Source organism: Trachypithecus francoisi, unplaced genomic scaffold, assembly GCF_009764315.1.
Source record: "Trachypithecus francoisi isolate TF-2019V2 unplaced genomic scaffold, Tfra_2.0 Lachesis_group5, whole genome shotgun sequence".
Taxonomy (NCBI): domain Eukaryota; kingdom Metazoa; phylum Chordata; class Mammalia; order Primates; family Cercopithecidae; genus Trachypithecus; species Trachypithecus francoisi.
In genome coordinates this window covers 54,311,339-54,337,082 of record NW_022681470.1, presented here as the reverse complement: position 1 = coordinate 54,337,082, position 25,744 = coordinate 54,311,339, and the positions used below count along the sequence as shown (strand labels likewise).

At 36.1% G+C, this 25,744-nt stretch overlaps 1 protein-coding gene across 9 annotated transcripts in view; it reads left to right on the top strand.

The window, feature by feature from the left end:
- The window catches only part of DENND1B (DENN domain containing 1B), a 291,773-nt gene that overhangs the window by 147,176 nt on the left and 118,853 nt on the right, over positions 1-25,744 (top strand). For all 9 annotated transcript variants that reach the window (XM_033200326.1, XM_033200323.1, XM_033200324.1 and 6 more), the window contains one exon: positions 22,002-22,102. In XM_033200326.1, the coding sequence (XP_033056217.1) occupies positions 22,002-22,102 (101 nt within the window). The remainder of the gene's footprint in view (positions 1-22,001; positions 22,103-25,744) is intronic.

Genomic DNA, 25,744 nt, shown 5'->3' with positions numbered 1-25,744 from the left:
CTGGGATTACAGGCGTGAGCCACTGTGCCCGGCAGAATAATTATTTTATATATACCGTATATAAAATATATCTGCTATAAATTCTGGGCATACTGGCATTTAAAGTCAAGGACTGTTTTCTTAACATAAATTAAAAGTAAACTATTTTTTAAAAAGAATTTAATGATATATCTGAAACATCCAAAGAAGAAATAGTTATCAATGAATTTACTTGTTTTTAAGCTTTTTATATTCTTATATTTTTATATATCATGGAGACTATAATGTACTTAATGTTAGGAATTACGTTTTATCCATTTAAATTTTTTTAAGTGTACAGCCAAACTTAATTTTTAGAAGAATAGATGTAAACGTGGCCTAACATTCATAATTCTATTGTAATTTCAGAAATTTTGTTTGTCTCAGGTATTCACTTTTTGACAATCGTGATTTTTCATAGTTATAATAGAATGATAATTATAAACCTTACAGCTTGCTGTAGGTTTTAGTGGTGACACTCTCATTAGAGAATCAGCTAGCTTGAGGGTCCTTTTCTTTAGGTGCTGTTTGTGGTTAAAAATGATAATTTCTTGCTGGGCACAGTGGCTGATGCCTGTAATCCCAGCACTTTGGGAGGCCGAGGCAGGCAGATCACCTGAGGTCAGGAGTTTGAGACCAGCCTGGCCAACATGGCGAAACATTGTCTCTACTAAAAATATAAAAATTAACCAGGCATGGTGCCATGCGCCTGTAGTCCCAGCTACTCGGGAGGCTGAGGCAGGAGAATCGCTTGAACCTGGGAAATGGCGGTTGCAGTGAGCCAAGATCGCGCCATTGCACTCCAGCCTTGGTGACAGAGCGAGACTCAAAAAAAAAAAAAAAAAAAAAATGTTAACCTTGAAAAGATAAAAAATTTAAAATTAAACAATTAATTTTAAGATATGTAAGCACAGATATCAAGAATATTGTTATGTTTTCAACGTTCTAATAGATTTTCTCCCTATATTTTAAAGTGTGGTATTGTGTTAGTACCTATTATTATATTTTTGCATGTTTGAGTTTAATGAATTGAGACATAATCAGTTTTGTTTTTATTCTGTTGATTCATATGTTATTCTGTTTTATACGTTGTCAAGTACACATGGAAAGGTTTCTGGTAATCCTGAACAAGAACATTGATTTTATCCATGCTGTAGGTAGGCCATAGATGTTTAAGCCCCAAGTGAATCTTGGTAGACTAGCAGAACATTGTATTAGAGTCTCGTGTATTCAAAGCAGAGGCATAAATCATGATATTACAAGGGTGTATCAGTTGACTTACTGCTCTTTTGTGACCATAGGTAGGGAGGATTGCTGTTTAAAGCCATGTCATTGGTTCTCAAATCAGTCAGGCATGAAGCCTTGTCATATGCCTCTATAATTGTACCTCACCAGACTTTCTCTAACTAGTCAGCTGGGGCTGTGCATTTTGTCTCAAACACCCGGCTGGCCAGCATCTGACAGGAGCTTTCTCATCATCCTGTCAGTAATATGTTAACTAGAGTGTATCTTTGTGGCCTGTAGAAGCAGGTGGAAGGGATGCTTCTTTTAAAAGCAGATGTCTAAATGTTAGCTATTATTTTGACCATTATTTAGTTAGTAAATATCACCCTCAGAAAGTCTATAAGCATATTAGTTACAGAGATTTGATTGTGTAGTTCATGTTATTTTGGGGATATTTAGAGCAAACAATATATTATGAGTGCTGGAATTACGTTAATAAACTGTAATTTCTTCCTTTGTTATAGTTGCCCCTAGGCATTTAAGCATATGCTTTTCTCTCCTTCTCTCATTAATTCCATAAAGGGCATATGTAAAAAGAAATCTTTCGGTCTCTGGAAAATCAGCTATTAAATGTAGATTTTATAGGTTTAGTCAGACTGAAAGGCAGTCCAGAGGATTTTAACCTCTTCATCTGGATTATACATATTCTTAATTTGTCTCTTAATGATGCCACCTGTGTCAGCATTTAATCTGAAACCTAAAGTGCAGAGACTCTTTCTGGAGATGAGGAATTGAACATTTGGTGAGAGAATAAAGATTATGTAGTCCTGCTTCCTAGTTAAGGTTATTAAAGTGTATTTTTGCCCCTCGTGTTTTTAAAGCTGCAGCAGAGTGGTGCAGTTAAAAATTGTTATCATGATCTCTCAGGGAAGGATTCTAGAAGCAATTTTTAGGTTTTTAATTCTTCCCCAAACCCATAAGCAACCAGTTACGTCGTCTGAAACTGGGAATAATTCTACTTACCAGTTTATTATTTCACATGTACACAGCTATTCTGAACATTGTATTTTTAGTCAGTGCTAAGTGAATATGACTGGAGTGGGGAAATGGTACTGTTGAGGTCATCAGGAAACAGTTTATTGGAAGGGATGTGTGAAGGTAATTTGGAGGAGACTTCTGTTACAGGAAAACTAGAGGTGTTTGTATCTTCCAGCTCCTGTAGTGATAATGGCTCTGTTTTTCATGAAAATAAACACATATTTCTGCCTTATGATTTTGTCCATTTGAGTTCTAAAAGTAAATAATTGGCTTTTAATTCACAAAGAAGAGTATTTTAATTTAACAATTGTGGAATTATCAAAGAGTTGTATTAAATTGTGATTCCCCTAGGTTCTATAAGCTTTGTTCCTGTATGATGTCCACAAAAATGACCTTGGATGATTTCAGTTTACCAAGTAGTTTTTTTTCTTTTTCCTTGTCCTTACAGCTTACAGTGTTAATGTTAGTATTTTTTTTATGCAACAATGACAATTTTGTGCTGATAGTGGTAATCAACATTAAATAAAAGAAAAAAATATATGTGTTGGTTTTGTTTCTTTAGTAAAACTGTTGAGGGCAATGTGTTTATTTTAAAATGTACCTTCTATATTTATATGTTTTTGCATACTATACTTTTTTTTTCATTCTACAGTTAGGCAAATTTTTTTCACTTCCGGTGAGCTTTCTTGTAATGCAGTTTAACTCATTGTTGACATCCCATTCAGTATTTCCAAAATGGAACTTGCCATCTTTTCCCCATAGTCTCCTTCTCCTACTATAAAGGGCGAAGTTGGTGAATCTCTCCTCCCTCTCATCTGTTTTTCCCACCTATATCCTATAGGTTCTACCTCCTTAATCTTTTCTTCTCCAAGTCCTGTTCTCCATTTCAACTGCCCACTGTCTTAGTTCAGCAGTTAGTACTTTCCACAGATACTATTTTCAGATCATATATACTGAATTCACGTACATAAAATGATGATGTTAGTAATTATTATAGCCAATATATAATAGGGCATACTTTGAGCTGTTTACCCCACTGAGAAATTTATTTAAACGAACTCATTTACTTATTATGTAATATGTGGTAGGTACAGTTGTTATCCATGGTAGACAGATGAAAATGTGGATTTTGAAATTCAGAGAGAGTAGGTTGAGCAAGGCCATAGTACTAGGAATTGGTTTAACCAGTTCTGTATGATTCCAAAGTGTATGTTTACAACCTTTATGCAATTTTGCCTCTTAGAATGACCATCTTGTAAAACCAAATGCATCCTTACCTTTTGCCCCAATATAGTATCCCTTCCCTTAAGGAGCCTCAGTTTATTATTTGAATTACTTACAGTGAAGTGACTTTTTTCCTTGTCTTTTTAGGTCTAGTCAATTATCTCTCAATATGTCATATTTATACCTTTCTCCCATTTTAAATACCACTTTTAGGGCTAGCACTTATCTTCTATTTGGACCTCTCGTTTTCTCATATTTTAGATTCATTCTATATGTAATTACTCAATCCTTCAGAATAAAAAACATCTATTGGTTACTCATTGCCTATAAACTGCTAAATCTGATAAAAAACTATCCGTGATGTGACCCTAAACCTTTCTTTCTAAGGTTTTCAATTACTTATAGTCCACACAGATCTTTAGACAATAAAGTTATCAGGGCAGTTTTTTTTTTTTTTGGTTTTTTTTTTTTTTTTTTTTTTTTTTAAATCTGGTTCAGTCAGTCACTACAATGTATTTGTCTCTTAGGACAGTGGTGATATGTATCCGTAGAAGATTTTAACAATAATTTTCTGAGTGAATGGATGAAATTGCACTTTTTGCTCATCCTCATATGTGTTTTAAATCTCCCACATGCATGCTTCTGAATGTTTCTCAAAATCTGATTTACTTTACAGAAGGCTTAGTTTTTATGAGTAACCAGTGTAACATCTTTCATCTCTGAACTACCGTAGCATTTACCACATACCCTTCTCAAATTTTAATTATTAGTGAATATGTCAAACGCTTGTATTAGATATCAATGTCTTTAAAAATTAAAAACCTGCCTGGCATGGTAGCTCATGCCTGTAATCCCAGCACTCTGGAAGGCTGAGATGAGAGGATTGCCTGAGACTAGGAGTTTGAGAATAGCCTGCGCAATGTAGTGAGACCCTGTCTCTACAAAAAATTAAGAAAATTAGCTGGGTGTGGTGTCACATGCCTGTAATCCCAGATACTCGGGAGGCTGAGGTGGACGGATTGCTTGAGCCCAGGGGTTCAATATTGTAGTGAGCCATAATCGCACTACTACATTCCAGCCTGGCAACAGAATGAGACTCTGTCTCAAAAAATAAAACAAATAAAACCATGGGTTGTGTATGTGTTCATGTATATATTGAAGAATAAATTTAATTATTTAAATTGTATCAGAAAAGTTTTTAAAATAAAAAAACATTAATTATATTATAGTGTAAAATATAAAGTGTTACTCTGAAAATGCCAGAGTAGAAGCTGTGTATTTGTCAAGCAGAAATATATCCCTTGATTTATCTCTTTGATGTTTGTCTCTTTAAATAATAAAAGTCTCTTTGTAAATCTTGAAGTTTCCAAGTTAGGTGCTAATATCTCCTTCCTTCCTTCCTTCCTTCCTTCCTTCTTCCTTCCTTCCTTCCTTCCTTCCTTCCCTCCCTCCCTCCCTCCCTCCTTCCTTCCCTCCTTCCCTCCTTTCTTCCTTCCCTCCCTCCCTCCCTCCCTCCTTCCTTCCTTGCCTCCTTTCTTCCTTCCCTCCCTCCCTCCCTCCCTCCTTCCCTCCCTCCCTCCCTCCTTCCCTCCTTCCTTCCTTCCTTGCCTCCTTCCTTCCTTCCTTCCTTCCCTCCCTCCCTCCCTCCCTCCTCCCTCCTCCTTCCCTCCTTCCTTCCCTCCTTTCCTCCCTCCCTCCTCCCTCCCTCCTTCCCTCCCTCCTCCCTCCCTCCTTCCTTCCTTCCTTCCTTCTTCCTTTTTTCTTTCTCTTTCTCTCTCTCTCTCTCTCTTTCTTTCTTTCTTTCTTTCTCTTTCTTTCTGTCTTTCTCAGAGTTGCCACTCTGTTGCCAAGGTGTCGGAGTGTAGTGGTGTGATCTCGGCTCACTGCAGCCTCTGCCCACTGATGTCAGTCATCTTCCCACACCTCAGCCTCCCAAGTAGCTGGGACTACAGGCATGCGCCACTATGCCTGGCTAATTTTTGTATTTTTTTGTAGAGATGGGGTTTCACCAAGTGGCCGAGGCCAGTCTCAAACTCCTGGGCTCAAGCAATACTCCTGCCTTGGCCTCCCAGAGTTGCTGGGATCACAGGCATGAGCTACTGTGCCCGGCCTAGGCACTAATTTCTGTGTAGGTGTTGTCTTTAAAAGAACATTTGTGTTTAGCTATTTTCTACTAGGTAATTTTTTTTTTAAAGTCTACGCAAAAATAGTAATGCTGTGGGGAAACATTTATTAATACGTCTTAAACCCTTTTCAGCTTCATGAATCTGTATTGCAATTGTGACTTTTGTTCAGCCTATACAGGAACTTAGTTAGGTATTCTTTGGTCTTCATATAGTCCTAAATAGAAAGTTTGTTACTTTCTTTCTATGAAAAATGTTCATTTGTTCATTCATTGAATCATTCTTCATTTAAGGAATGCTTAACTCATGCCAGGCAGTGTTCTGTAGGTAAGATCATACACTGACAGCACCAAGTGGCCAGCAGCTTTCCTTTGTTAGTTTTCTATCAATCTTTATAGCCTTTGTATCAGTCTGAATATGACCAGGAAAGAGAAGCTACATAGTAATTTGAACAAAGAAAGTTTAATATAAAGAACTTAAAAACTATAACATGGGACTGGAGTAACAAGCGATGGGCTTCTAGTAAGTGAAAGGAATTATAAAGACTATAGAAATACCAAATATAAAGCAACTACTAGTCTTAGGGCTGAAATGGAGCACCCAGGGAAGAAGCCCCATCTGGGTTCGAGATCCAGACTCCAATGGAGAGGGCACAACTGTGGCTTATTGAATGACAGAGGAGTTGCTGTGGTGCCACACTGGCAGAATTTTCTGGAATCCTGCCCTTTGGGGTGCCCAGGAAAGCTGCCCTCAGAGAAATGCCATTCCTTAGAAATTGCTGGAAAGCCATATGAGAGGTACTGGGGAAGCTGCTTTCAGAGAGATGCCTCACTCGCTGCAGACTACTATAAAGCCTCCTAAGGTGAAGCTGTTAACTAGGATTGTGTTACTGGAGGCACTCCTTTAAAAAACTAACAAAGGAAAGCTGCTGGCCACTTGATGTTGTTGGAAATTGTACACTCCAATAATCAGGTGCAGGAGATGCCTCCTGTGCTGCAGGAACTAGAAAGGCTCCAAGTGCTGCAAGAGTCAGAGGTACTCTGCTGTAAGGTAGAGGAGTACTGAGGGAAACCTTTGGCTGCCAGTACCTGCAGGAGCCAGGCACTGCAGAAACTGTCCACTGCATAGGAGCCTGATGGACACCTGTGCTGCAGGAAATGGGCCCTAGGGAAGCTGCATGTACAATAGAAGACAGCCTTTGCTGAGCCATAGGGTTTGTAGGAGCCTGCAGAGTGTCTCACTGGAACCAGGAGCAAGTTCTCTCTTTTTGCATTGTCTCTTTAGTACCCTCTCCTGACAAAGTTTGACATCATGCCAGTTGCTAAAAGGAAAAATATCCAGAGTCCAGATCCATTTTTACAGATCAGGCAGTGAGGGGCAGATTTTGAGCCAAGAGGCAGTAAGTTGATAATTGGTACAGCCCACCCCTTTGGATACTCAGCCTCTATTTGTACCCTTCTATACACATTTGAATTCCTGTACAATAAAACAAATCTGTTTTTCTACCTAATAACATAGAACTATCATTTTTACAAATGTAGGCATTCTCACCCTTTCCTCTAGGAGAAACCCTTGTTTATGTAACTGGTCAAGAGGCCATAATTGGTATGTATGGTTTCCTCTTGTTACCCAATCCATATTTCTCTCACCCTCAGCTAGAACTTCACCTGAAAAGGATCTTTATCTGGTTTATGGCTTCCTCTTATTACCCATTCCATATTTCTCTCACCCTCAGCTAGAATTTCACCTGGAAAGGATCTTTATCTGGTAAAATGTCCCATTCTCAAAGAGTCTCAATCCTTAAAGTTTTTGTTGTGTTTTGGTTGTTGTAGTTTTTCATTTCTTTTACTTTAGGCATACAAGTCCTGAGGCATCATAGAGAATCCCCTAGTTCAAGACACATTTCTCTTTGCCTCTATTATATAGAAGCACCGCAGTTTCCCTTTGGCTGTTGAGAACAATCACTCAAGCCAGTAGATTAACTTCCTCTTCTTTAGCCTATTGATTCAGTGGTATATGGTACCCCAGTTAGCCAAGTGGCATCTTAAAATTCAAGTAGAGGCCGGGCGCGTTGGCTCACGCCTGTAATCCCAGCACTTTGGGAGGCCGAGGCGGGTGGATCACAAGGTCAGGAGATCGAGACCACAGTGAAACCCCGTCTCTACTAAAAATACAAAAAATTAGCCGGGCGCGGTGGCGGGTGCCTGTAGTCCCAGCTACTTGGGAGGCTGAGGCAGGAGAATGGCGTGAACCCAGGAGGCAGAGTTTGCAGTGAGCTGAGATCCGGCCACTGCACTCCAGCCTGGGCGACAGAGCGAGACTCTGTCTCAAAAAAAAAAAAAAAAATTCAAGTAGAAGCATTCTTCTGTTAAATAGGAAGGAGTTAAAAATAGTTAACTACTTGAGAAGCAAAGAAATGCCTTTATTTTAAAATAAATATTTGCCATGGGTAGATTTTCCCAAGATGAGGTATATAAGTATTTATTCATTTGTGCATTGATAAATGCTATTATTTGTCAGGTACTAAGTACTGGGAATTTCAGAGTTACTAATTTGTGATTCTATAACAGTGTCAGTGAGTCAAGGACAGTCAATGTGATAAAAATTCTACCATGGGAAATATTAGAGGGTAGAGTGGTAGACTATAGAGTTTACTTCAATATGACACCTCATTCTTGAAAGGAATTTGTATCATGTCTAGGAAATATGTGTTTAATATATTACTGTTTGTGTGTGTGTGTGTGTGTGTGTGTGTGTGTGTGTGTGTGTGTATGGAGAGAGTGGGAGAGAGAAAAAGCAGACTACAAAATCTAGTTGGGGATATAAACAGTGGCCAGATTGTGAAGAATCACATTTGCTAATTTAAGAGGTTTGGCTTTTATCCAACAGATTGTGGGAAAGCAAATGAGGTATATGACATGACAAGTTTTGTTTTAGAGAAGATAACACTGGTGGCTATAAAAGAAGAAATGGAGTAGGGGAAATCCAACAGACAGGAGATCAGTTAAAAGACTGTTACATGCGGTGTTTGGTTTTCTGTTCTTGCAATAGTTTGCTAAGAATGATGGTTTCCAGCTGCATCCTTGTCCCTACAAAGGACTCAAACTCATCTTTTTTTATGGCTGCATAGTATTCCATGGTGTATATGTGCCACATTTTCTTAATCCAGTCTGTCACTGATGAACATTTGGGTTGATTCCAAGTCTTTGCTATTATGAATAGTGCCGCAATAAACATACATGTGCATGTGTCTTTATAGCAGCATGATTTGTAATCCTTTGGGTATACACCCAGTAATGGGATGGCTGGGTCATATGGTCCATCTAGTTCTAGATCCTTGAGGAATCGCCATACTGTTTGCCATAATGATTGAACTAGTTTACAATCCCACCAACAGTGTAAAAGTGTTCCCATTTCTCCACATCCTTTCCAGCACCTGTTGTTTCCTGACTTTTTAATGATTGCCATTCTAACTGGTGTGAGATGGTATCTCATTGTGGTTTTGATTTGGATTTCTCTGATGGCGAGTGATGATGAGCATTTTTTCATGTGTCTGTTGGCTGTATGAATGTCTTCTTTTGAGAAATGTCTGTTCATATCCTTTGCCCACTTTTTGATGGGGTTGTTTGTTTTTTTCTTGTAAATTTGTTTGAGTTCTTTGTAGGTTCTGGATATTAGCCCTTTGTCAGATGAGTAGATTGCAAAAATTTTCTCCCATTCTGTAGGTTGCCTGTTCACTCTGATGGTAGTTTCTTTTGCTGTGCAGAAGCTCTTTAGTTTAATTAGATCCCATTTGTCAATTTTGGCTTTTGTTGAAAACCAAACACCGCATGTTCTCACTCATAGGTGAGAACTGAGCAATGAGATCACTTGGACTCGGGAAGGGGAATATCACACACCGGGGCCTATCACGGGGAGGCGGAAGGGGGGAGGGATTGCACTGGGAGTTTTACCTGATGTAAATGACGAGTTGATGGATGCTGACAAGTTGATGGGTGCAGCACACCAACATGGCACAAGTATACATATGTAACAAATCTGCATGTTATGCACATGTACCCTAGAACTTAAAGTATAATAAAAATAAATAAATAAATAAATAAATAAATAAATAAATAAAGACTGTTACAGTAATAAAAGCAAGAGATGATTATCTCCTGAACTAGGACAGTGACCTTAAGAGGGAGGTGAGGTTGGGTTTTAGAAACATTTGCAAGCAAAAGTCTTTTGCCTGTGGTATCAGCTTAAGAGTAGGTAAGAAAAGGGAAAGAGTAGAATGACACGCACAGGACAAGTCTTTACCAAGTGTTTATTTAGTGTCTTTTTTATAAGGGGACAGTTCTTGATGTCATTTACTAACAGCAAATTTTCACTTTATAAGTATGTGTATGCATATACACATACACATGCATATATTCACATATATATGATATGCATGCTAAATATACATACGTATGTTAAACAGATAAAGGTGTATATATAGTAATTTTAACATTAAATATGTATATGTATAATTGTCTATTCTTATTTCATTACAAATTATTATATTTGTTAACTCAAAAGATTTAGATTTACTTTGTTGTTGCTTTGCCATTGTGATTGTCTCTTTTTCAGTGGCTGGTGGTTTGCGATCAGTTTTATTTTGTTCTGGGTGAGATATATTTTAAATTATGGTTTCAAATATGACTAAAGAGTAGCTTCAGTCAGCTTTTATTTACTGTTTATTTGAAATATTGTTTGAAAATGTGACAGTAATGTGTTTATATTAATAATATCTTCTAAAATTAGAGATTTGTGTTTTAGACCAACTACTCTACAGTACATCAGCTACCTTCTTATGATTCATTTAATTTCTTTTACCCTGAAATTTCTTGTCTAAAAAATGAAGAAATTGAACAAGAATGATCTCTAGGATCCTTTCTAGTTGTTAAATACAATGATTCTTATATTGTATAATTTATTTTTTAAAAAATGATTGCCAAATTATGTAATTTTTGTATATACCATATGAATATCCTAACCCTTTGTCCTCCAGAATGTACAGTTTTAGATATTTGTGAAGAGAAAATATAGGCAGATTTGAGGAGTGTTGTAGTGTTACGCTCTTTAATTTTGATGGAAAAGTAGAAGGGCCTTCTCTAGGAAAAGAAAAGCTGCTATTGAATTGACTTTGAGAGTGAGAATTAGAAAGCAGTAAATTTAGTGATAGGGAAATGTCATGTAGGTGAGGAGATGTATTTGAGGGTATTGGCGTTTATGTATAATGTGATAGCACAGAAATCCAAAGAGCTGTGAAGAGGTGAGTACAACAGTAATGGTGGTATATAGAGGGTAACTAGAATGTAGGTTCCTTGAGAGCACAGATTTTTGTATGTTTTGTTCATTACTGTATCCTTACCACTAATAATAATGTCTGGCACAAGTTTGGTGCCCCACTTACTGGCTTAGTAATCTTGGCCAATTGACTTAACTTTGCCTCAGTTTCCCAAACTATAAAATTAAAGAAAGAATGAATACTTGAAGGAAGCAAGCAAGAAATAAAATTTAGAATTATTTGGTTAGGAAGAGCTAATAAACCAGTGACTAAATGTGAGATGATTAGAACTTTCCAAAGGACCCGGGTATGATGGAAATAGTTTAGAATAAACTTTTAGCAGTGAAGTATCAGAATTTACCGTCTACTATGGTCTGAATGTGTCCTCCAAAATTTATATTTTTGGAATTTAAACCCTAATATGATAGTATTAAGAGTTAGGGTCTTTAGGAAGTAATGAAATCGTGAGCCCTCATGAATGCGATTAGTGACCTTATAAAAGAGCTTCAAGGGAGCTGTTCAGTCCCTCTTGCCATGTGAGCATGCAGTAACAAGGTGCCATCTATGGAGAAAAGAGCAAGCCTTTACCAGACACTGAATCTGCTGGTACCTTGATGTTGGATTTCCCAGTCTCTAGAACGGTGAGAAATAAACTCCTATTATTTATAAGTTACCTACTCTAAGGTATTTTGATATAGTAGCCCAAAGAGACTAAGATACCACCCTAAGAGAATGAAGGAAGAAAATAAAGTATAAAAAAATTTAGGTTTATTTGAAACCACCAAAATGTCTTTCAGAGTAGCTGTACCATTTTGTAGTACCATTGTAAATGAATGAGAGTTTCTTTTCCACATCTTCATCAGCATTTGTTGTCAGTGTTCTGGATTTTGGCCATTCTAATAGGTATGTAGTGGTATCTCATTGTTGTTTTAATTTGCCTTTCCCTGATGACATGTGATGGGGAACATCTTTTCATATGCTTATTTGTCACTTGTATATCTTTGTTGAGGTTGGTGAGGCATCTGTTACAGTCTTTGACCCATTTCTTAATTGGGTTGTTTGTTTTCTTATTATAGAATTTTAAGAGTTTTGTATATTTTGGGTAACAGTCTCTTATCAGATATGCCTTCTGCAAATATTTCCTCTTAGTCCGTGGCTGCTTTTTAAATTTTCTTGACAGTGTTTTTCACAGAACAGAAATTTTAAATTTAATGAAATCCAACTTATCAATTAATTTTTTCATGGTTCATGACTTTGGTGTTGTCTCTAAAAGTCATTGCCAAGCCCTAGGTCATGTAGATTTTCTCCTGTGTTATCCTCTAGGGGTTTTATAGTTTTGCATTTTACATTTAGGTCTGTGATTCATTTTGAGTAAATTTTCATGAAAAGTGTAAGGTCTGTATCTAGATTCATTTTTTTGGCATGTGGATGTCCACTTGTTCCAGCACCATTTATTGATAAGACTGTCTTTTATTCATTGTATTGCCTTTGCTTCTTTGTCAAAGATTAGTTGATTATATTTATGTGGGTCTATTTGTGGGCTCTCTCTTATGTTCCATTGGTCTAATTGTATGTTCTTTTATAAATGCTACACTGTTTTGAATATTGTAGCTTTATAATAAGTTTTGAACTCAGATAGTGTCTGTCCTCCAACTTTGTTCTTTTAGAATTACGTTGACTATTCTGTATCTTTTGCTTCTCCGTAGAAACTTTAGAATCAGCTTCTTGTTTTCCACAAGAAAACTTGCTGGGATTTTGATGGGGATTGTAATCTATAGACCAAGATGTCAGGAAGGACTGACATCTTGACAGTATTGAGTCTTCCTACGCATGAACATGGAATATCTCTCCATTTATTTAGTTCTTTGATTTCTTTTATTAGAATATTTAGTTTTCCTTACATATATTGTATACATATTATGTTAGATTTATACCTAATTATTTAACAGAGCATTTTAATGATACTATAATGGTGGATACATGTCACTGTAAATTTGTTTATATCCTAGAATGTATAACACCAAGTGTGAACTGTTATGTAGATTAGGGACTCAGGTGACAATGTTGTGTCAATATAGGTTCATCGGCTGTAACAATGTACCAGTGTGGTGGGGTGTGTTGATAATGGAGGAAGCTATGCGTGGGTGAGGGCAGGGAGGGAGAATATGGGACATTCCTGTAATTTCTGTTCAGTTTTGCTATGAACCTAAAACTATTCTAAAAAATAAATTCTATTTAAAAAAATGTACAAAATGTTGTTTTTGCATCAAATAGAGGCAATAAAAAATGATAAAGGGGATATCACCACCGACCCCACAGAAATACAAACTACCATCAGAGAATAAACACCTCTACGCAAATAAACTAGAAAACCTAGAAGAAATGGATAAATTCCTGGACACATACAGTCTCCCAGGACTAAACCAGGAAGAAGTTGAATCCCTGAAGAGACCCATAGCAGACTCTGAAATTGAGGCAATAATTAATAGCCTACCAACCAAAAAAAGTCCAGGACCAGATGGATTCACAGCTGAATTCTACCAGAGGTACAAGGAGGAGCTGGTACCATTCCTTCTGAAACTATTCCAATCAATAGAAAAAGAGGGAATCCTCCCTAACTCATTTCATGAGGCCCACATCATCCTGATACCAAAGCCTGGCAGAGACACAACAAAAAAAGAGAATTTTAGACCAATATCCCTGATGAACATTGATGCAGAAATCCTCAGTAAAATACTGGCAAACTGAATCCAGCAACCCATGAAAAAGCTTATCCACCATGATTAAGTGGGCTTCATCCCTGGGATGCAAGGCTGGTTCAACATATGCAAATCAATAAACGTAATCCAGCATATAAACGGAACCAAAGACAAAAACCACATGATTATCTCAATAGATGCGGAAAAGGCTTTTGACAAAATTCAACAGCCCTTCATGCTAAAAACTCTCAGTAAATTAGGTATTGATGGGACATATCTCAAAATAATAAGAGCTATTTATGACATACCCACAGCCAATATCATACTGAATGGGCAAAAACTGGAAAAATTCCCTTTGAAAACTGGCACAAGACAGGGATGCCCTCTCTCACCACTCCTATTCAACATAGTGTTGGAAGTTCTGGCTAGGGCAATCAGGCAAGAGAAAGAAATAAAAGGTATTCAATTAGGAAAAGAGTAAGTCAAATTGTCTCTTTTTGCAGATGACATGATTGTATATTTAGAAAACCCCATTGTGTTAGCCCAAAATCTCCTTAAGCTGATAAGCAACTTCAGCAAAGTCTCAGGATACAAAATCAGTGTGCAAAAATCACAGGCATTCTTATACACCAATAACAGACAAACAGAGAGCCAAATCATGAATGAACTCCCATTCACAATTGCTTCAGGGAGAATAAAATACCCAGGAATCCAACTTACAAGGGATGTGAAGGACCTCTTCAAGGAGAGCTACCAACCACTGCTTAATGAAATGAAAGAGGGCACAAACAAATGGAAGAACATTCCATACTCATGGATAGAAAGAATCAATATCATGAAAATGGCCATACTGCCCAAGGTAATTTATAGATTCAATGCCATCCCCATTAAGGTACCAATGACTTTCTTCACAGAATTGGAAAAAAACTACTTTAAAGTTCATATGGAACCAAAAGAGAGCCCACATTGCCAAGACAATCCTGAGTCAAAAGAACAAAGCTGGAGGCATCATGCTACCTGACTTCAAACTATACTACAAGGCTACAGTAGCCAAAACAGCATGGTACTGGTACCAAACAGAGATATAGACCAATGGAACAGAACAGAGCCCTCAGAAATAATACCACACATCTACAACCATCTGATCTTTGACAAACCTGGCAAAAACAAGAAATGGGGAAAGAATTCCCTATTTAATAAATGGTGCTGGGAAAATTGGCTAGCCATAAGTAGAAAGCTGAAACTGGATCCCTTCCTTACTCCTTAAACAAAAATTGATTCAAGATGGATTAGAGACTTAAATGTTAGACCTAAAACCATAAAAACCCTAGAAGAAAACCTAGGCAATACCATTCAGGACATAGGCATGGGCAGGTCTTCATGTCTAAAACACCAAAAGCAATGGCAACAAAAGTCAAAATAGATAAATGGGATCTAATTAAACTAAAGAGCTTCTGCACAGCAAAAGAGACTACCATCAGGCGGGCGCGGTGGCTCAAGCCTGTAATCCCAGCACTTGGGGAGGCCGAGACGGGCGGATCACGAGGTCAGGAGATCGAGACCATCCTGGCTAACACGGTGAAACCCCGTCTCTACTAAAAAATACAAAAACTAGCTGGGCGAGGTGGCGGGCGCCTGTGGTCCCAGCTACTCGGGAGGCTGAGGCAGGAGAATGGCGTAAACCTGGGAGGCGGAGCTTGCAGTGAGCTGAGATCCGGCCACTGCACTCCAGCCCGGGCAACAGAGCAAGACTCCGCCTCAAAAAAAAAAAAAAAAAAAAAAAAAAAAAAAAAAAAAAAAAAAAAAAGAGACTACCATCAGAGTGAGCAGGCAACCTACAGAATGGGAGAAAATTTTTCCAATCTATTAATCTGACAAAGGGCTAATATTTAGAACCTACACAGATCTCAAACAAATTTACAAGAAAAAACCCCATCAAGAAGTGGGCAAAGGATATGATCAGACACTTCTCAAAATAAGACATTTATGTAGCCAACAGACACATGAAAAAATGCTCATCATCACTCGCCATCAGAGAAACGCAAATCAAAACCACAATGAGATACCATCTCACACCAGTTAGAATGGCAGTCATTAAAAAGTCAGGAAACAACAGGTGCTGGAGAGGATAGGAACACTTTGACATTGTTGGTGGGACCGTAAACTACTTCAACCATTGTGGAAAGCAGTGTGGCGCTTCCTCATGGATCTAGAACTAGAAATACCGTTTGACCCAGCCATCCCATTATTGGGTATACATCCAAAGGATTATAAATCATGCTGCTATAAAGACACATGCACATGTATGTTTATTGTGGCACTATTCACAATAGCAAAGACTTGGAATCAACCCAAAGGTCCATCAGTGACAGACCGGATTAAGAAATTTGGCACACATATACTTTGGAATGCTATGCAGCCATAAAAAGGATGAGTTCGTGTCCTTTGTAGGGACAAGGATGCAGCTGAAAACCATCATTCTGAGCAAACTATCTCAAGAACAGAAAACCAAACACCGGATGTTCTCACTCAAGGTGGGAATTGAACAATGAGATCACTTGGACACAGGAAGGGGAACATCACACACCGGGGCCTGTTGTTGGGGGTGAGTAGTGGGGAAGGATAGCATTAGGAGATATACCTAATGTAAATGACGAGTTAATGGGTGCAGCACACCAACATGGCAAATGTTTACATATGTAACAAACCTGCATGTTGTGCACATGTACCCTAGAACATAAAGTATAATAATAAAAAAAATTGTTTTTGCATTATATAGAATATCTACTCTCCAAACATTTTCTTATAAGTCTCACTTAATTTGAATATTAGAGTTTTACTTAAGTGAGACTATTTTGTAGTTAATGTTGTGGTTTTCAAATACCCTGCTGCTACCTTTTTTGGTCTAAACTTTAAAATGTGAATATAAATTAAATGTGTTTAAGCAGATGTTTTCTTTATGGTTTCCACTAATTTTTTAAAAATTTTATGAGGAATTCATTACATTCCCATCTGCAGCAGTTTACTCTTTATACTTATAGTTATTTATAGTGCTTAAATTTCTAAATTAAGTACTGATTCAGTTAAAAATCAGGTGAGGTCTCTAATATATGTTTCTTAGATTTTATTAATAAATGCTTTCTTGGGGAATATAAATCTGCCACTCAGTAACTCATTTAACCCTGCAGTAACTCATATAACTCTAGTTGAAGTGTAGGATTTCTATAAAAGAATGAGGCACAATCTAGATAGGTGATACAGAGGCTAGAATAGTGTGAGTAGCAATGTGTCTGTATGATACCTTTACCTGTAAGGCATGCTGGTTAAAATTGTGCTATTTTTCATAGTGGTGATTATACTAGATGGATTACCTTTCTGCTATGTCCATGGGAGTCTGATAAATGTCTTTTTCTCCTCCCTGAAAATACATGCCTATTTAATTGCTTAAAACAATTCTAGTTTTATTAATAGGCTGATTTCTTCTAATAAATATAGTTTAAGAAGAACAAATCAGATTTTGTATCACAAAGCAGGACAACTTTGGTTCAGTTTCAAACTTAGGTGTACTCACAGACATAAGTTGAGATGATAACTTGTAGAATTTGTGTCAATGATCTTATCCTTTTAACATTTTCTGGGAGAGTCTGTTCTATTAGTTTCCTGCTGTAGTTACAGTCTGTGTTGCCTGAGGAAAGTTTTGTAAATCAGATCTCTGTCTATCATAGATTTTTCATACAAAGGTCAGTGGTTCTTGTTTGACTGTTCGGTCCAAAGATCCATTCTCTATTATACAATTCGTATAAAACACAGTATTTTCAGTCAGTAGATGTTATTTAAAGCCTTATAATGAGGAGAATTTAAAATCTTTATGTATTGAAGGTAGTTTGAAATAGCGCTTACTATACTTTGGATCCAGCCTGCCTCCATTTGTATCCTGACTTTGCTGTTTATAAGCTGTGTGATCATGGGCAGTTGGTTGAACTTTGTCTTAGTGTCTATCTGTTAAGTAGAAATAATGATAATAGTACTTCATGATGTTGTTGTGAGGATTAGATATGAGTAGTTCAAGTGCTCATAACAGTTCTTGGCACACGGTAAGCATTATATAAACATTTGCTGCTGTTATTTTCAGTGGCACTATCTATGTTTAGACCTGGTGACCTGGGAACCGGAAGTTTCAAATGCCTTTGTTCTATGACTGAGTTAACTATTGCTGACCTTTACTGTCAGGTTTCTCTGTCTGGTTTCACGGGCATTAGTTCTTGTCCCTTCTCATGATCAGCATATATACTTAGGTTGTAATTGAAGTCCATAGTAAATCAGTGTTCCCAATGTTTCTATTTTGCATTAGTCAGCTCTTTGGAACTATATTAATTTAATATATTGGGTATGCTTTATGAAAATACATGTGCATTTTAAATATTCATATGCTACATAAAGATAAGAATATGTTTTTCCATAAACCTGTATTTGGTAAATTCATTTTTCTCTGAAAATTATAGCAGTGTATTATTCAGTTTCAGGATATAATGCCAGAAATATGTTTGAACTGAAACATGGAAATTCTTTCCTTTACCCTTTTCTCTGCTTTCGTGAGGAACAACTGTGGTATTAAAGAAGCAACTGACGATATTAGAACGTGGAGTCCTGGCCCTGTCACTAATCAGACATATGATACTTGGGTAATTCTAGCCCAAAGGAAGACTATATGATATTTCATTTTCATTAAGCTTAAAGATTCGATATATCATAAATAACTTTAATAAGATTCTTCTTACTTGGCTTATAAAATTGTTCTCATTTCTTTGTAGTACTTTATATTGCAAACCAAACTTCTCAAATATGTAGTTTATTTTCCTTTAATTTGTATATTCTCAAAATGTTCCAGGTAAATAGTTTATTATGATAGCACTCTCTTCAGAGGTATGTAGAAATGTCATCCAGAATAACATTTAGAGTCTTTACCATGTCGTAGAAGGCTCTCCGTCATTGATCATTGATTCTGCTTCTCTATCTGACCTCATCTGCCATTCTCCCACTTCCTCCAGTCTAATCTCACTGACCTCCCCATTGCTCTGTGAAGATGCCAAGCATATTCCCACCTGGGACTTCTGACTGCCTTGTTTAATTTACCTGGAATGCTCTTCTTCCCAAATCCACGAGTTTGCTCTCTCCCTTCAGTTAGGTTTTAGTTCATATGTCACCACGTTAGAGTTGTTCTGTAATGCTCCTATCTAAAATAGCCCCCCACCCCCATCACTCCCTACTTTGGTTTCTTTATAGATCTCATCTCTGACAATGTTTATTTTACTTGTTTATTGTTTGCTTTTTCCAGTAAACATAAGCTCCATAGAAATGGGGACTTTGTTCTGTTTAAGTGCTGTGTCCCTGTTGCGTCATAGGGATTTCAGTTGCATATAGCAGGCACTCAAAATTTTTGTTGAATTAAGCAAATAAATTGTTATAATATTTTCAGTTGCATAATTAACTTATGGACTTTAGAGCACTTAGAGACTTTATGAAAGCACTTTAAAGCACTTAAACCTTTAGATATATCTTGAAAGTGGATCTGAATTATAGTCCAGTCATAGTATTCCATTAGCCACCAGGATAGAAGAAATCTCAATACATATGAATATAAAAAAGATAGAACTGATCTGATCTACAAATAAAGAATGCTTGATCTATGAGAGAAAATACTTACAGATCATCTAGCATAGAGTTCTTATTTTAAAGATTAGAAAACTGAGACATGGTTGTATTAGTAGATGTGCTAGAGGTCACATGGCTTGTTGGTGGCAGAGCCCTAATTTTGTGTCTGTAATATACATGTTATGATTTTATGCAATTTACATATGAATGTGTTAAATTTTCTAGTAAATTTGTTTTATTCTATTTACTTGCAACTTTGCTATCATCTCTAAAAGAATATGCCATAATAGTATTTTCTCATTCTTTTTAAGTTACACAGCTCTTGCATGCTACTAGGTGAATATGGGGGATCATCTTTGGGATGCTTCCGTCTTCTTTGGAAATCTCCATTTAGATGTCTCGTGGTTAACAGAATAAATATTTGCTAAAGCAGATGCATTATAATTCTACTTAAACCTGACACTTTGCTATATTACCTTTAATAATTCATTCTGGTTGCTTACTTCCGGAACTGTGGTTGGGGAGGAGTTGTCATATATTTTTTCCTCTCAAGTCCTGTAGAGCTTGCTTCTCTCCTGGTAGATCTTGATTAGCAGGCATAACCCTCTGCCAGATGCTGGCCATTGCAGAAATTTTGTGACTCTGCATATAATTACAGAAACCATCCTCTAAGAAATCAGTCAAATTCATCAGATAATGTTGAATTTTGTTAGCGAATAACTAATAAAAATTCATTTAAGGATGACCAGTAAGGAGGCAGGGAAAGTATGTATGTGGCATTTAGTAGAGTGCTTTGGACTCTGGGTATCCACAGTGAAATAAATTGCCCAGTGAAAAAAATGCCCAGTGAAATAAAGTGAGGTATTATATTTAATACCTCACTTTAAGAACGTGTTTTTTCTCTTGCTACAGTTTTTATTTGCTCAGTAACAAAAAAAGCTTTTTTGTTGTTTTTAAGGCTTGGAATGAGCTGTTTAAAAAGTCATCTGTGTGCAGATTGAGAAATTAAATAATTAGCTGCTTTCAATGCTGCATAAGCTCTTTTAGCCCATCAGGTTAAAAAGGGGGTGGAAAGAGTTAATACAATTTTAAAGAGACCTAATTTACAACTAAGGAGTACCTGAGAGCTCTTGGAGAATTTGACACAGTGAGTTAGATCAACCCCATTTTCATTTCCCTCTAGCTGCAGTTTGTAACATAAATAAATCCATGGTCTGTAATTGTTAAATGGAAGTATTTGAATGCCTCCTAGTGGCATATTGTAGGCTCTAATTAAGGAATTTAAAAAGTAATATTTATTGAAGGAATATTATGATTACCTATTAAAGCTTGTAAGTACAAGGTAGTAAAATCCTTTAATGATAACATCCCAAGTGAAATCAAAATACATTATTTGCCATACAAAACTGATTAAAAATGTGACTGGAAAAAATATAACACATATGGCAAAGATGAATATACTTTGAATAAACATTTTTGGTTTTGGTTCAGATTGAATTATTTTAATTGACTTTTTGTGTAATGAAACTACTTTGCGCTTAAACATAGACAAATGTGGCTATTAATAGGATTTGGATTGCTTTGTGTACATTCATTTTTTAAAATTAATTGTGAATTATGTAGTTTCTTTAAATATATTTGTATAATGATAGAGAAAATGGTTTATAGAAAGTCTGGTTCATTTTCAGATTTTTTAAAAATTCTGATCTTCAAGTTGAATAAAATAATTTAATTGGTAACCTTGAAATACAGACTATAGCAAAACTTTAAAATGATTAAGAATACTGATTTAATTATTGCTTTATGCATAAAAATGACTTTACATTTATGGAAATATAATTTAAAATGGAAAGAAAGTCATATTGAAAGAATTCTGATGAGGGTCAGAAGATGGAAGAAAAAAGCGATATCCTTTTGTTAAGCACTAAAAAATGTTTAATTAACTGCTTACCAAAACAAAACAATTAAAATGGCAATTACCTTTAAAATAGCAACAATGTAATTACAGCTGTTGTGATATAAAGCTAGGAAACAAAATGTTAATCTGGAATGAACAGTTTAAATATGAAATTATGATATACTTGGCTTCCTGTAGTACAGCTGTCAAGCTTGGGCAGTTCGCTGGTCAATAGTGACATTCTATGTGTCAGTGAACAGAGTCTCTTGATACCATAACCCGCAGTTCACACATTACTGAAGCTCCAACTGTCGAACATTCAAGTCCCCTGATATTTTTGCAGCTTCCAGACTCTCCTGACTGGCTCATGTTTCATTCTTTGGCAATTTGCCCTAATGATATCCCTCAGGAGCTTTCAGCCTCTCTTCCTTTCCATATTTAATCATGTTAAATTAATCTGAGTGATACACAAACTATGCTGTATAAATTGTAATTTCCTACAATTTTTCTAAGATGCACACCTAATTTTTCAGTTTTACTTATGTTCTAAGTTTTCAATCCCAAGCTCTGTATTTTCAGATGATTATAACTATCTACATGATTCCCAAGAAGCTACTTTTGCTGTTTATATACGTTTCAGAGGGGCCTCTGAGACATAAGACTTTTTACATGTAGAATTGGTAAAGACAATGTGATTTATGTCATTATGTAAATTGTTCTGTGATTACTGTTGATTGTTGATACACTGAACATTGCTTTTTGTTTGGAAGGTCAGCAGCTACTTATTTTTGTTATCCTTTTACAAATTTTAGTTAACTGCCTGTATCCATGGATCAGCTGCTCTTCTATACCCAATGTATTGGCAACACATATACATCCCAGTGCTTCCTCCACACCTGCTGGACTACTGCTGGTAAGCTGGCTTTTGCCAGACTCCTTTAAATTTAGGTTTCATGATTAGATATCTGTTTATTTGTGAATTAGATAAACTTGGGGGTATATTTAAAAGAAATCACAGAAACTTACATTTTAATAAATAGTAAAGATGGCTTTTTTGAAGGACAGAATAATTCTGTTCAAAGGTAGCACAAATTTATACTTAGCAAACATAAAGTTCTTTAGATTTTGTGAATTTCTTCTGCAGTCATTAGATAACTCAATGCAAAATAGGAAAAAATAACAGTCTTAAGTTGTGTTTAGGAAAACTGTATAGAAGTTATGGTGTCAGTTAGAGAACTCAGTATCCCAGGTGTCGGAATTTGTCTGGCAAATCTGCCAGAAACCACATTGTCTCTGTCAGGGCATACTCTCGTTACCTTTACTTCAGAACACACCTCTCTACCCCTCTTTTTTCGATAATAGCCCACCAAATACCAAGTACTGACAAAGGGGTTGTCTCTAATACAAGAATTCTTGTTTTTTGTTTAAGTCAAAGTCTCAGCCTTGAACCACCATGAAAAGCAATGTTGAAAAGTACTGGGAGTAATTCTGAAAAGTTTCCTGGCATTAGACACAATTCCTAAGGGATCCCACCCAATAACCAGGCCTCTAGAACCTCCTTGTTCTCTTCGCCTGGAAGAATCTGCATACTTATCATGAGTCTAGATAAGCATTAGACTTCTAAATAGCAGCTTCTGGGCCTTCCTCAAAACTAGGGGGGAAAATGTTATCTTTATTGCATAATCATCTTCTGCAGGTATAGCCTAATTCTTAAGAAATGTGATGGGATTTTTTCTCTAAACCATTGTGCACACACATAGAAGGAAACAATTTTGACCTTAATGTGTTTTCTTATTTCACGGCTAATGTTACTAAAACACAGCACTTTTAGAATCAATGCATTCATTTAACTTTTTTATTTCATAAAAGGCAGAAAGTATTAAGGATTAAAAATGATTTAAGTTCATATATAGAGGGTTTCTATTAACTTTTTATGACTAACTCTCTTCAGAGCAAGTGATTGTAGTGACAACACATGTACTTGGCCATATATTAATTATATTAATATATTGTTGTGTTTCCACAGCATGGTAATATTATTAGAATTGATAATGCTGTGAAGTAGGTGCCCAGTGACCTACCATTGCTATTATGCTGTTTGAGAACTAGAAAGGAGAAACTGTTTGGCAGGAAACTATAGGAATGTAGTTTATATTGTTAAGCGTTATACACACAAGTCTAAGAATAAAGCGAAATCTATAAATAAGCCCTTTGTTATTCATTTTAGAGTTTTTCTTTAACCAACATACGTGTAGTATTTTAGCATTCCTTAAAGGGAGGGTCTCTCATTTATTTATGTTGACATATGCAGTAGATCTTTGTATATACTGTTCAGTAATTAAACTTTACTTATTTAAAAATATGTGTTACAGCAGTATTTGGAAATATATTGATATATGATTTTATATAATATATCTTTAGAATTACATTTTACATATGATGTTAGTGCCATCTAAATTTTTATATTAAAGTGTTCTAACCTCTTAAAAGATAACACACTTTTAATTAAGTTCAATTATCTGTAATGAATTACACATTTAAGATGTTCTAAAATGTTATTTAGAAATTATTCTATGATACAGGCAGTTCTGTACTAATTTTTTCCAGAGCTTTTCTGATAGTTTCTACCTGTCATCAAATTCAGTGAAGGAAACTTGTTTCATATTTCAGTCCCTGGAATTTTCTTTCTAGTTTCTAATGTCTGAAATAGCCTTCGGGTTGAGTTCTAACAGCTTCCATGCCAAAAACTCCCTGGTTCAAAGAGTGAATCAGTGATATTCAAACAAGAAGTTATCTAAAGCTTCCTGAACCTTAAGGTCACAATGATAGGCTCAGCTTCTATCGTAGGAACTGAGTAGTGTCATATAATTTTTTTTTTTTAAAGAACAGCCACCAGAAAACTTGGTAAACTAAGCTGTTTCCTAAGGTAAATGGTTTTCTTCCATTTCCATCCTTGAGGTTAAAATCATACTGATCTACATGTAAAAGGGAAAAAAATTACAGATCATCCCTTCAATGTCACAGTATTTGATTAAATAATTTTTATGAATATTCCAGTTCAAAAATAGTATCATGAAGATTTGATAGGAAAAGATACATATTTGCTAACTCTTTGACATGATTGGAACTTTCTGATTCCTGAGGTAATCCTACCTCCGTAAAGTATTTCTGTTTTTGCAGCTGGTAGCTCTGCTGTGGGTTGGACTGTGGAGAGCTATAATGCCATCTTGTGACCATGGATGAATATCACATCTTGGTCCACCAATAAAGCCTTGTTACTTTGTTGATTCATCCATTCATTTGTTCATTAAACATTTAGTGACCATCTAAATATTTTGTCAAGCTGTGAATATGTAATGTAATGAATAAGATTTAGTTTCTGTCCTTGCAGGGTTCACAGATAGCAAGAAATACACACATACTTAGATGTGCACACATGCGTACACATAGCACAGTACTGCAACATTGTAAGTATTACAGGATAGGCATACAAAGGACCATGGATGGCAACACATGAAAAGAAGTGGCATACACTGCCTGGTAGCTTAGAAGGTGCCTGGGAAGAAATGACACCATCTGCATTTTTCCCTAATCAGCCAATATAAGAGTACTTTTATATGGCAAGCCTGTGATGTTGCAAGGCACTCTTAACCTATCCGAATCCATAAACACATGGCAGATAATGTGACTTTAGTACTAGTAAAATTGTTATTATCTATTATTTGTTCATGCATGGTTGAGTCACTATTTAGACTATATGACTCTTCTTTTTATGAAAGGAGTAGGTTTAGCTTCTGAGAGAATAGGTTTTTAAAAAAAACAAATGGAAAATTGTATACTTCAGACTACCCCAATAGACTGCTGTTATAGTCTATGTCATTGGTGGTCTCTTTGTAAGAAAACCTAAAAATAAAAAAAAAGAGCTTTTCTTAAATACAGATAATTGCTACCAAAAAGAAGCAGCGATCATATGGAAGTTTCTGTATCCCATCTTTGCAAAATAACTACATTGAAAGAAAGATCTAGGACAGTTTTGCACACAGAGGACGAAACATCTGGGTTGCCAAGAATTTCTTCTTGACTTGATAATGCTCTAATCGAATTAGGAAATTTAAGCTAGGGTTGCAAACTTAACGCTTCATGAGATTTGGGTGATTTCATATTAGGATTACACAATCCAGTTTTTGTGAGAAAGAAATAACTATTCACTCTATATTCTGCAAAATGTAATTATTTTAGGAAATTAGTCTCTAGGTTAATAATATTTACAGTTCTCATATCCGTGTTTTGGATTTTGTGAGAAATTGGTGAGGAGAACATGTGGATGTAACAAGTGATCCCATTTTAAAAGTTTCAGATTATTATATGATTACATTTTGCATACAAGCTTTTTAATTGATATTTTTATGCCAGCTTAATAATTTTTATAAATGTGTTTTTTATACTTCGAAAGATAAGTATGTCTTCCATAAAGTTTAAAAAAATGTTTTCCTATATGTATTTGCTGGCACTTCAGTGGGTTATTTAGCAGTCTGCTTCTGATTTTATGAAACTC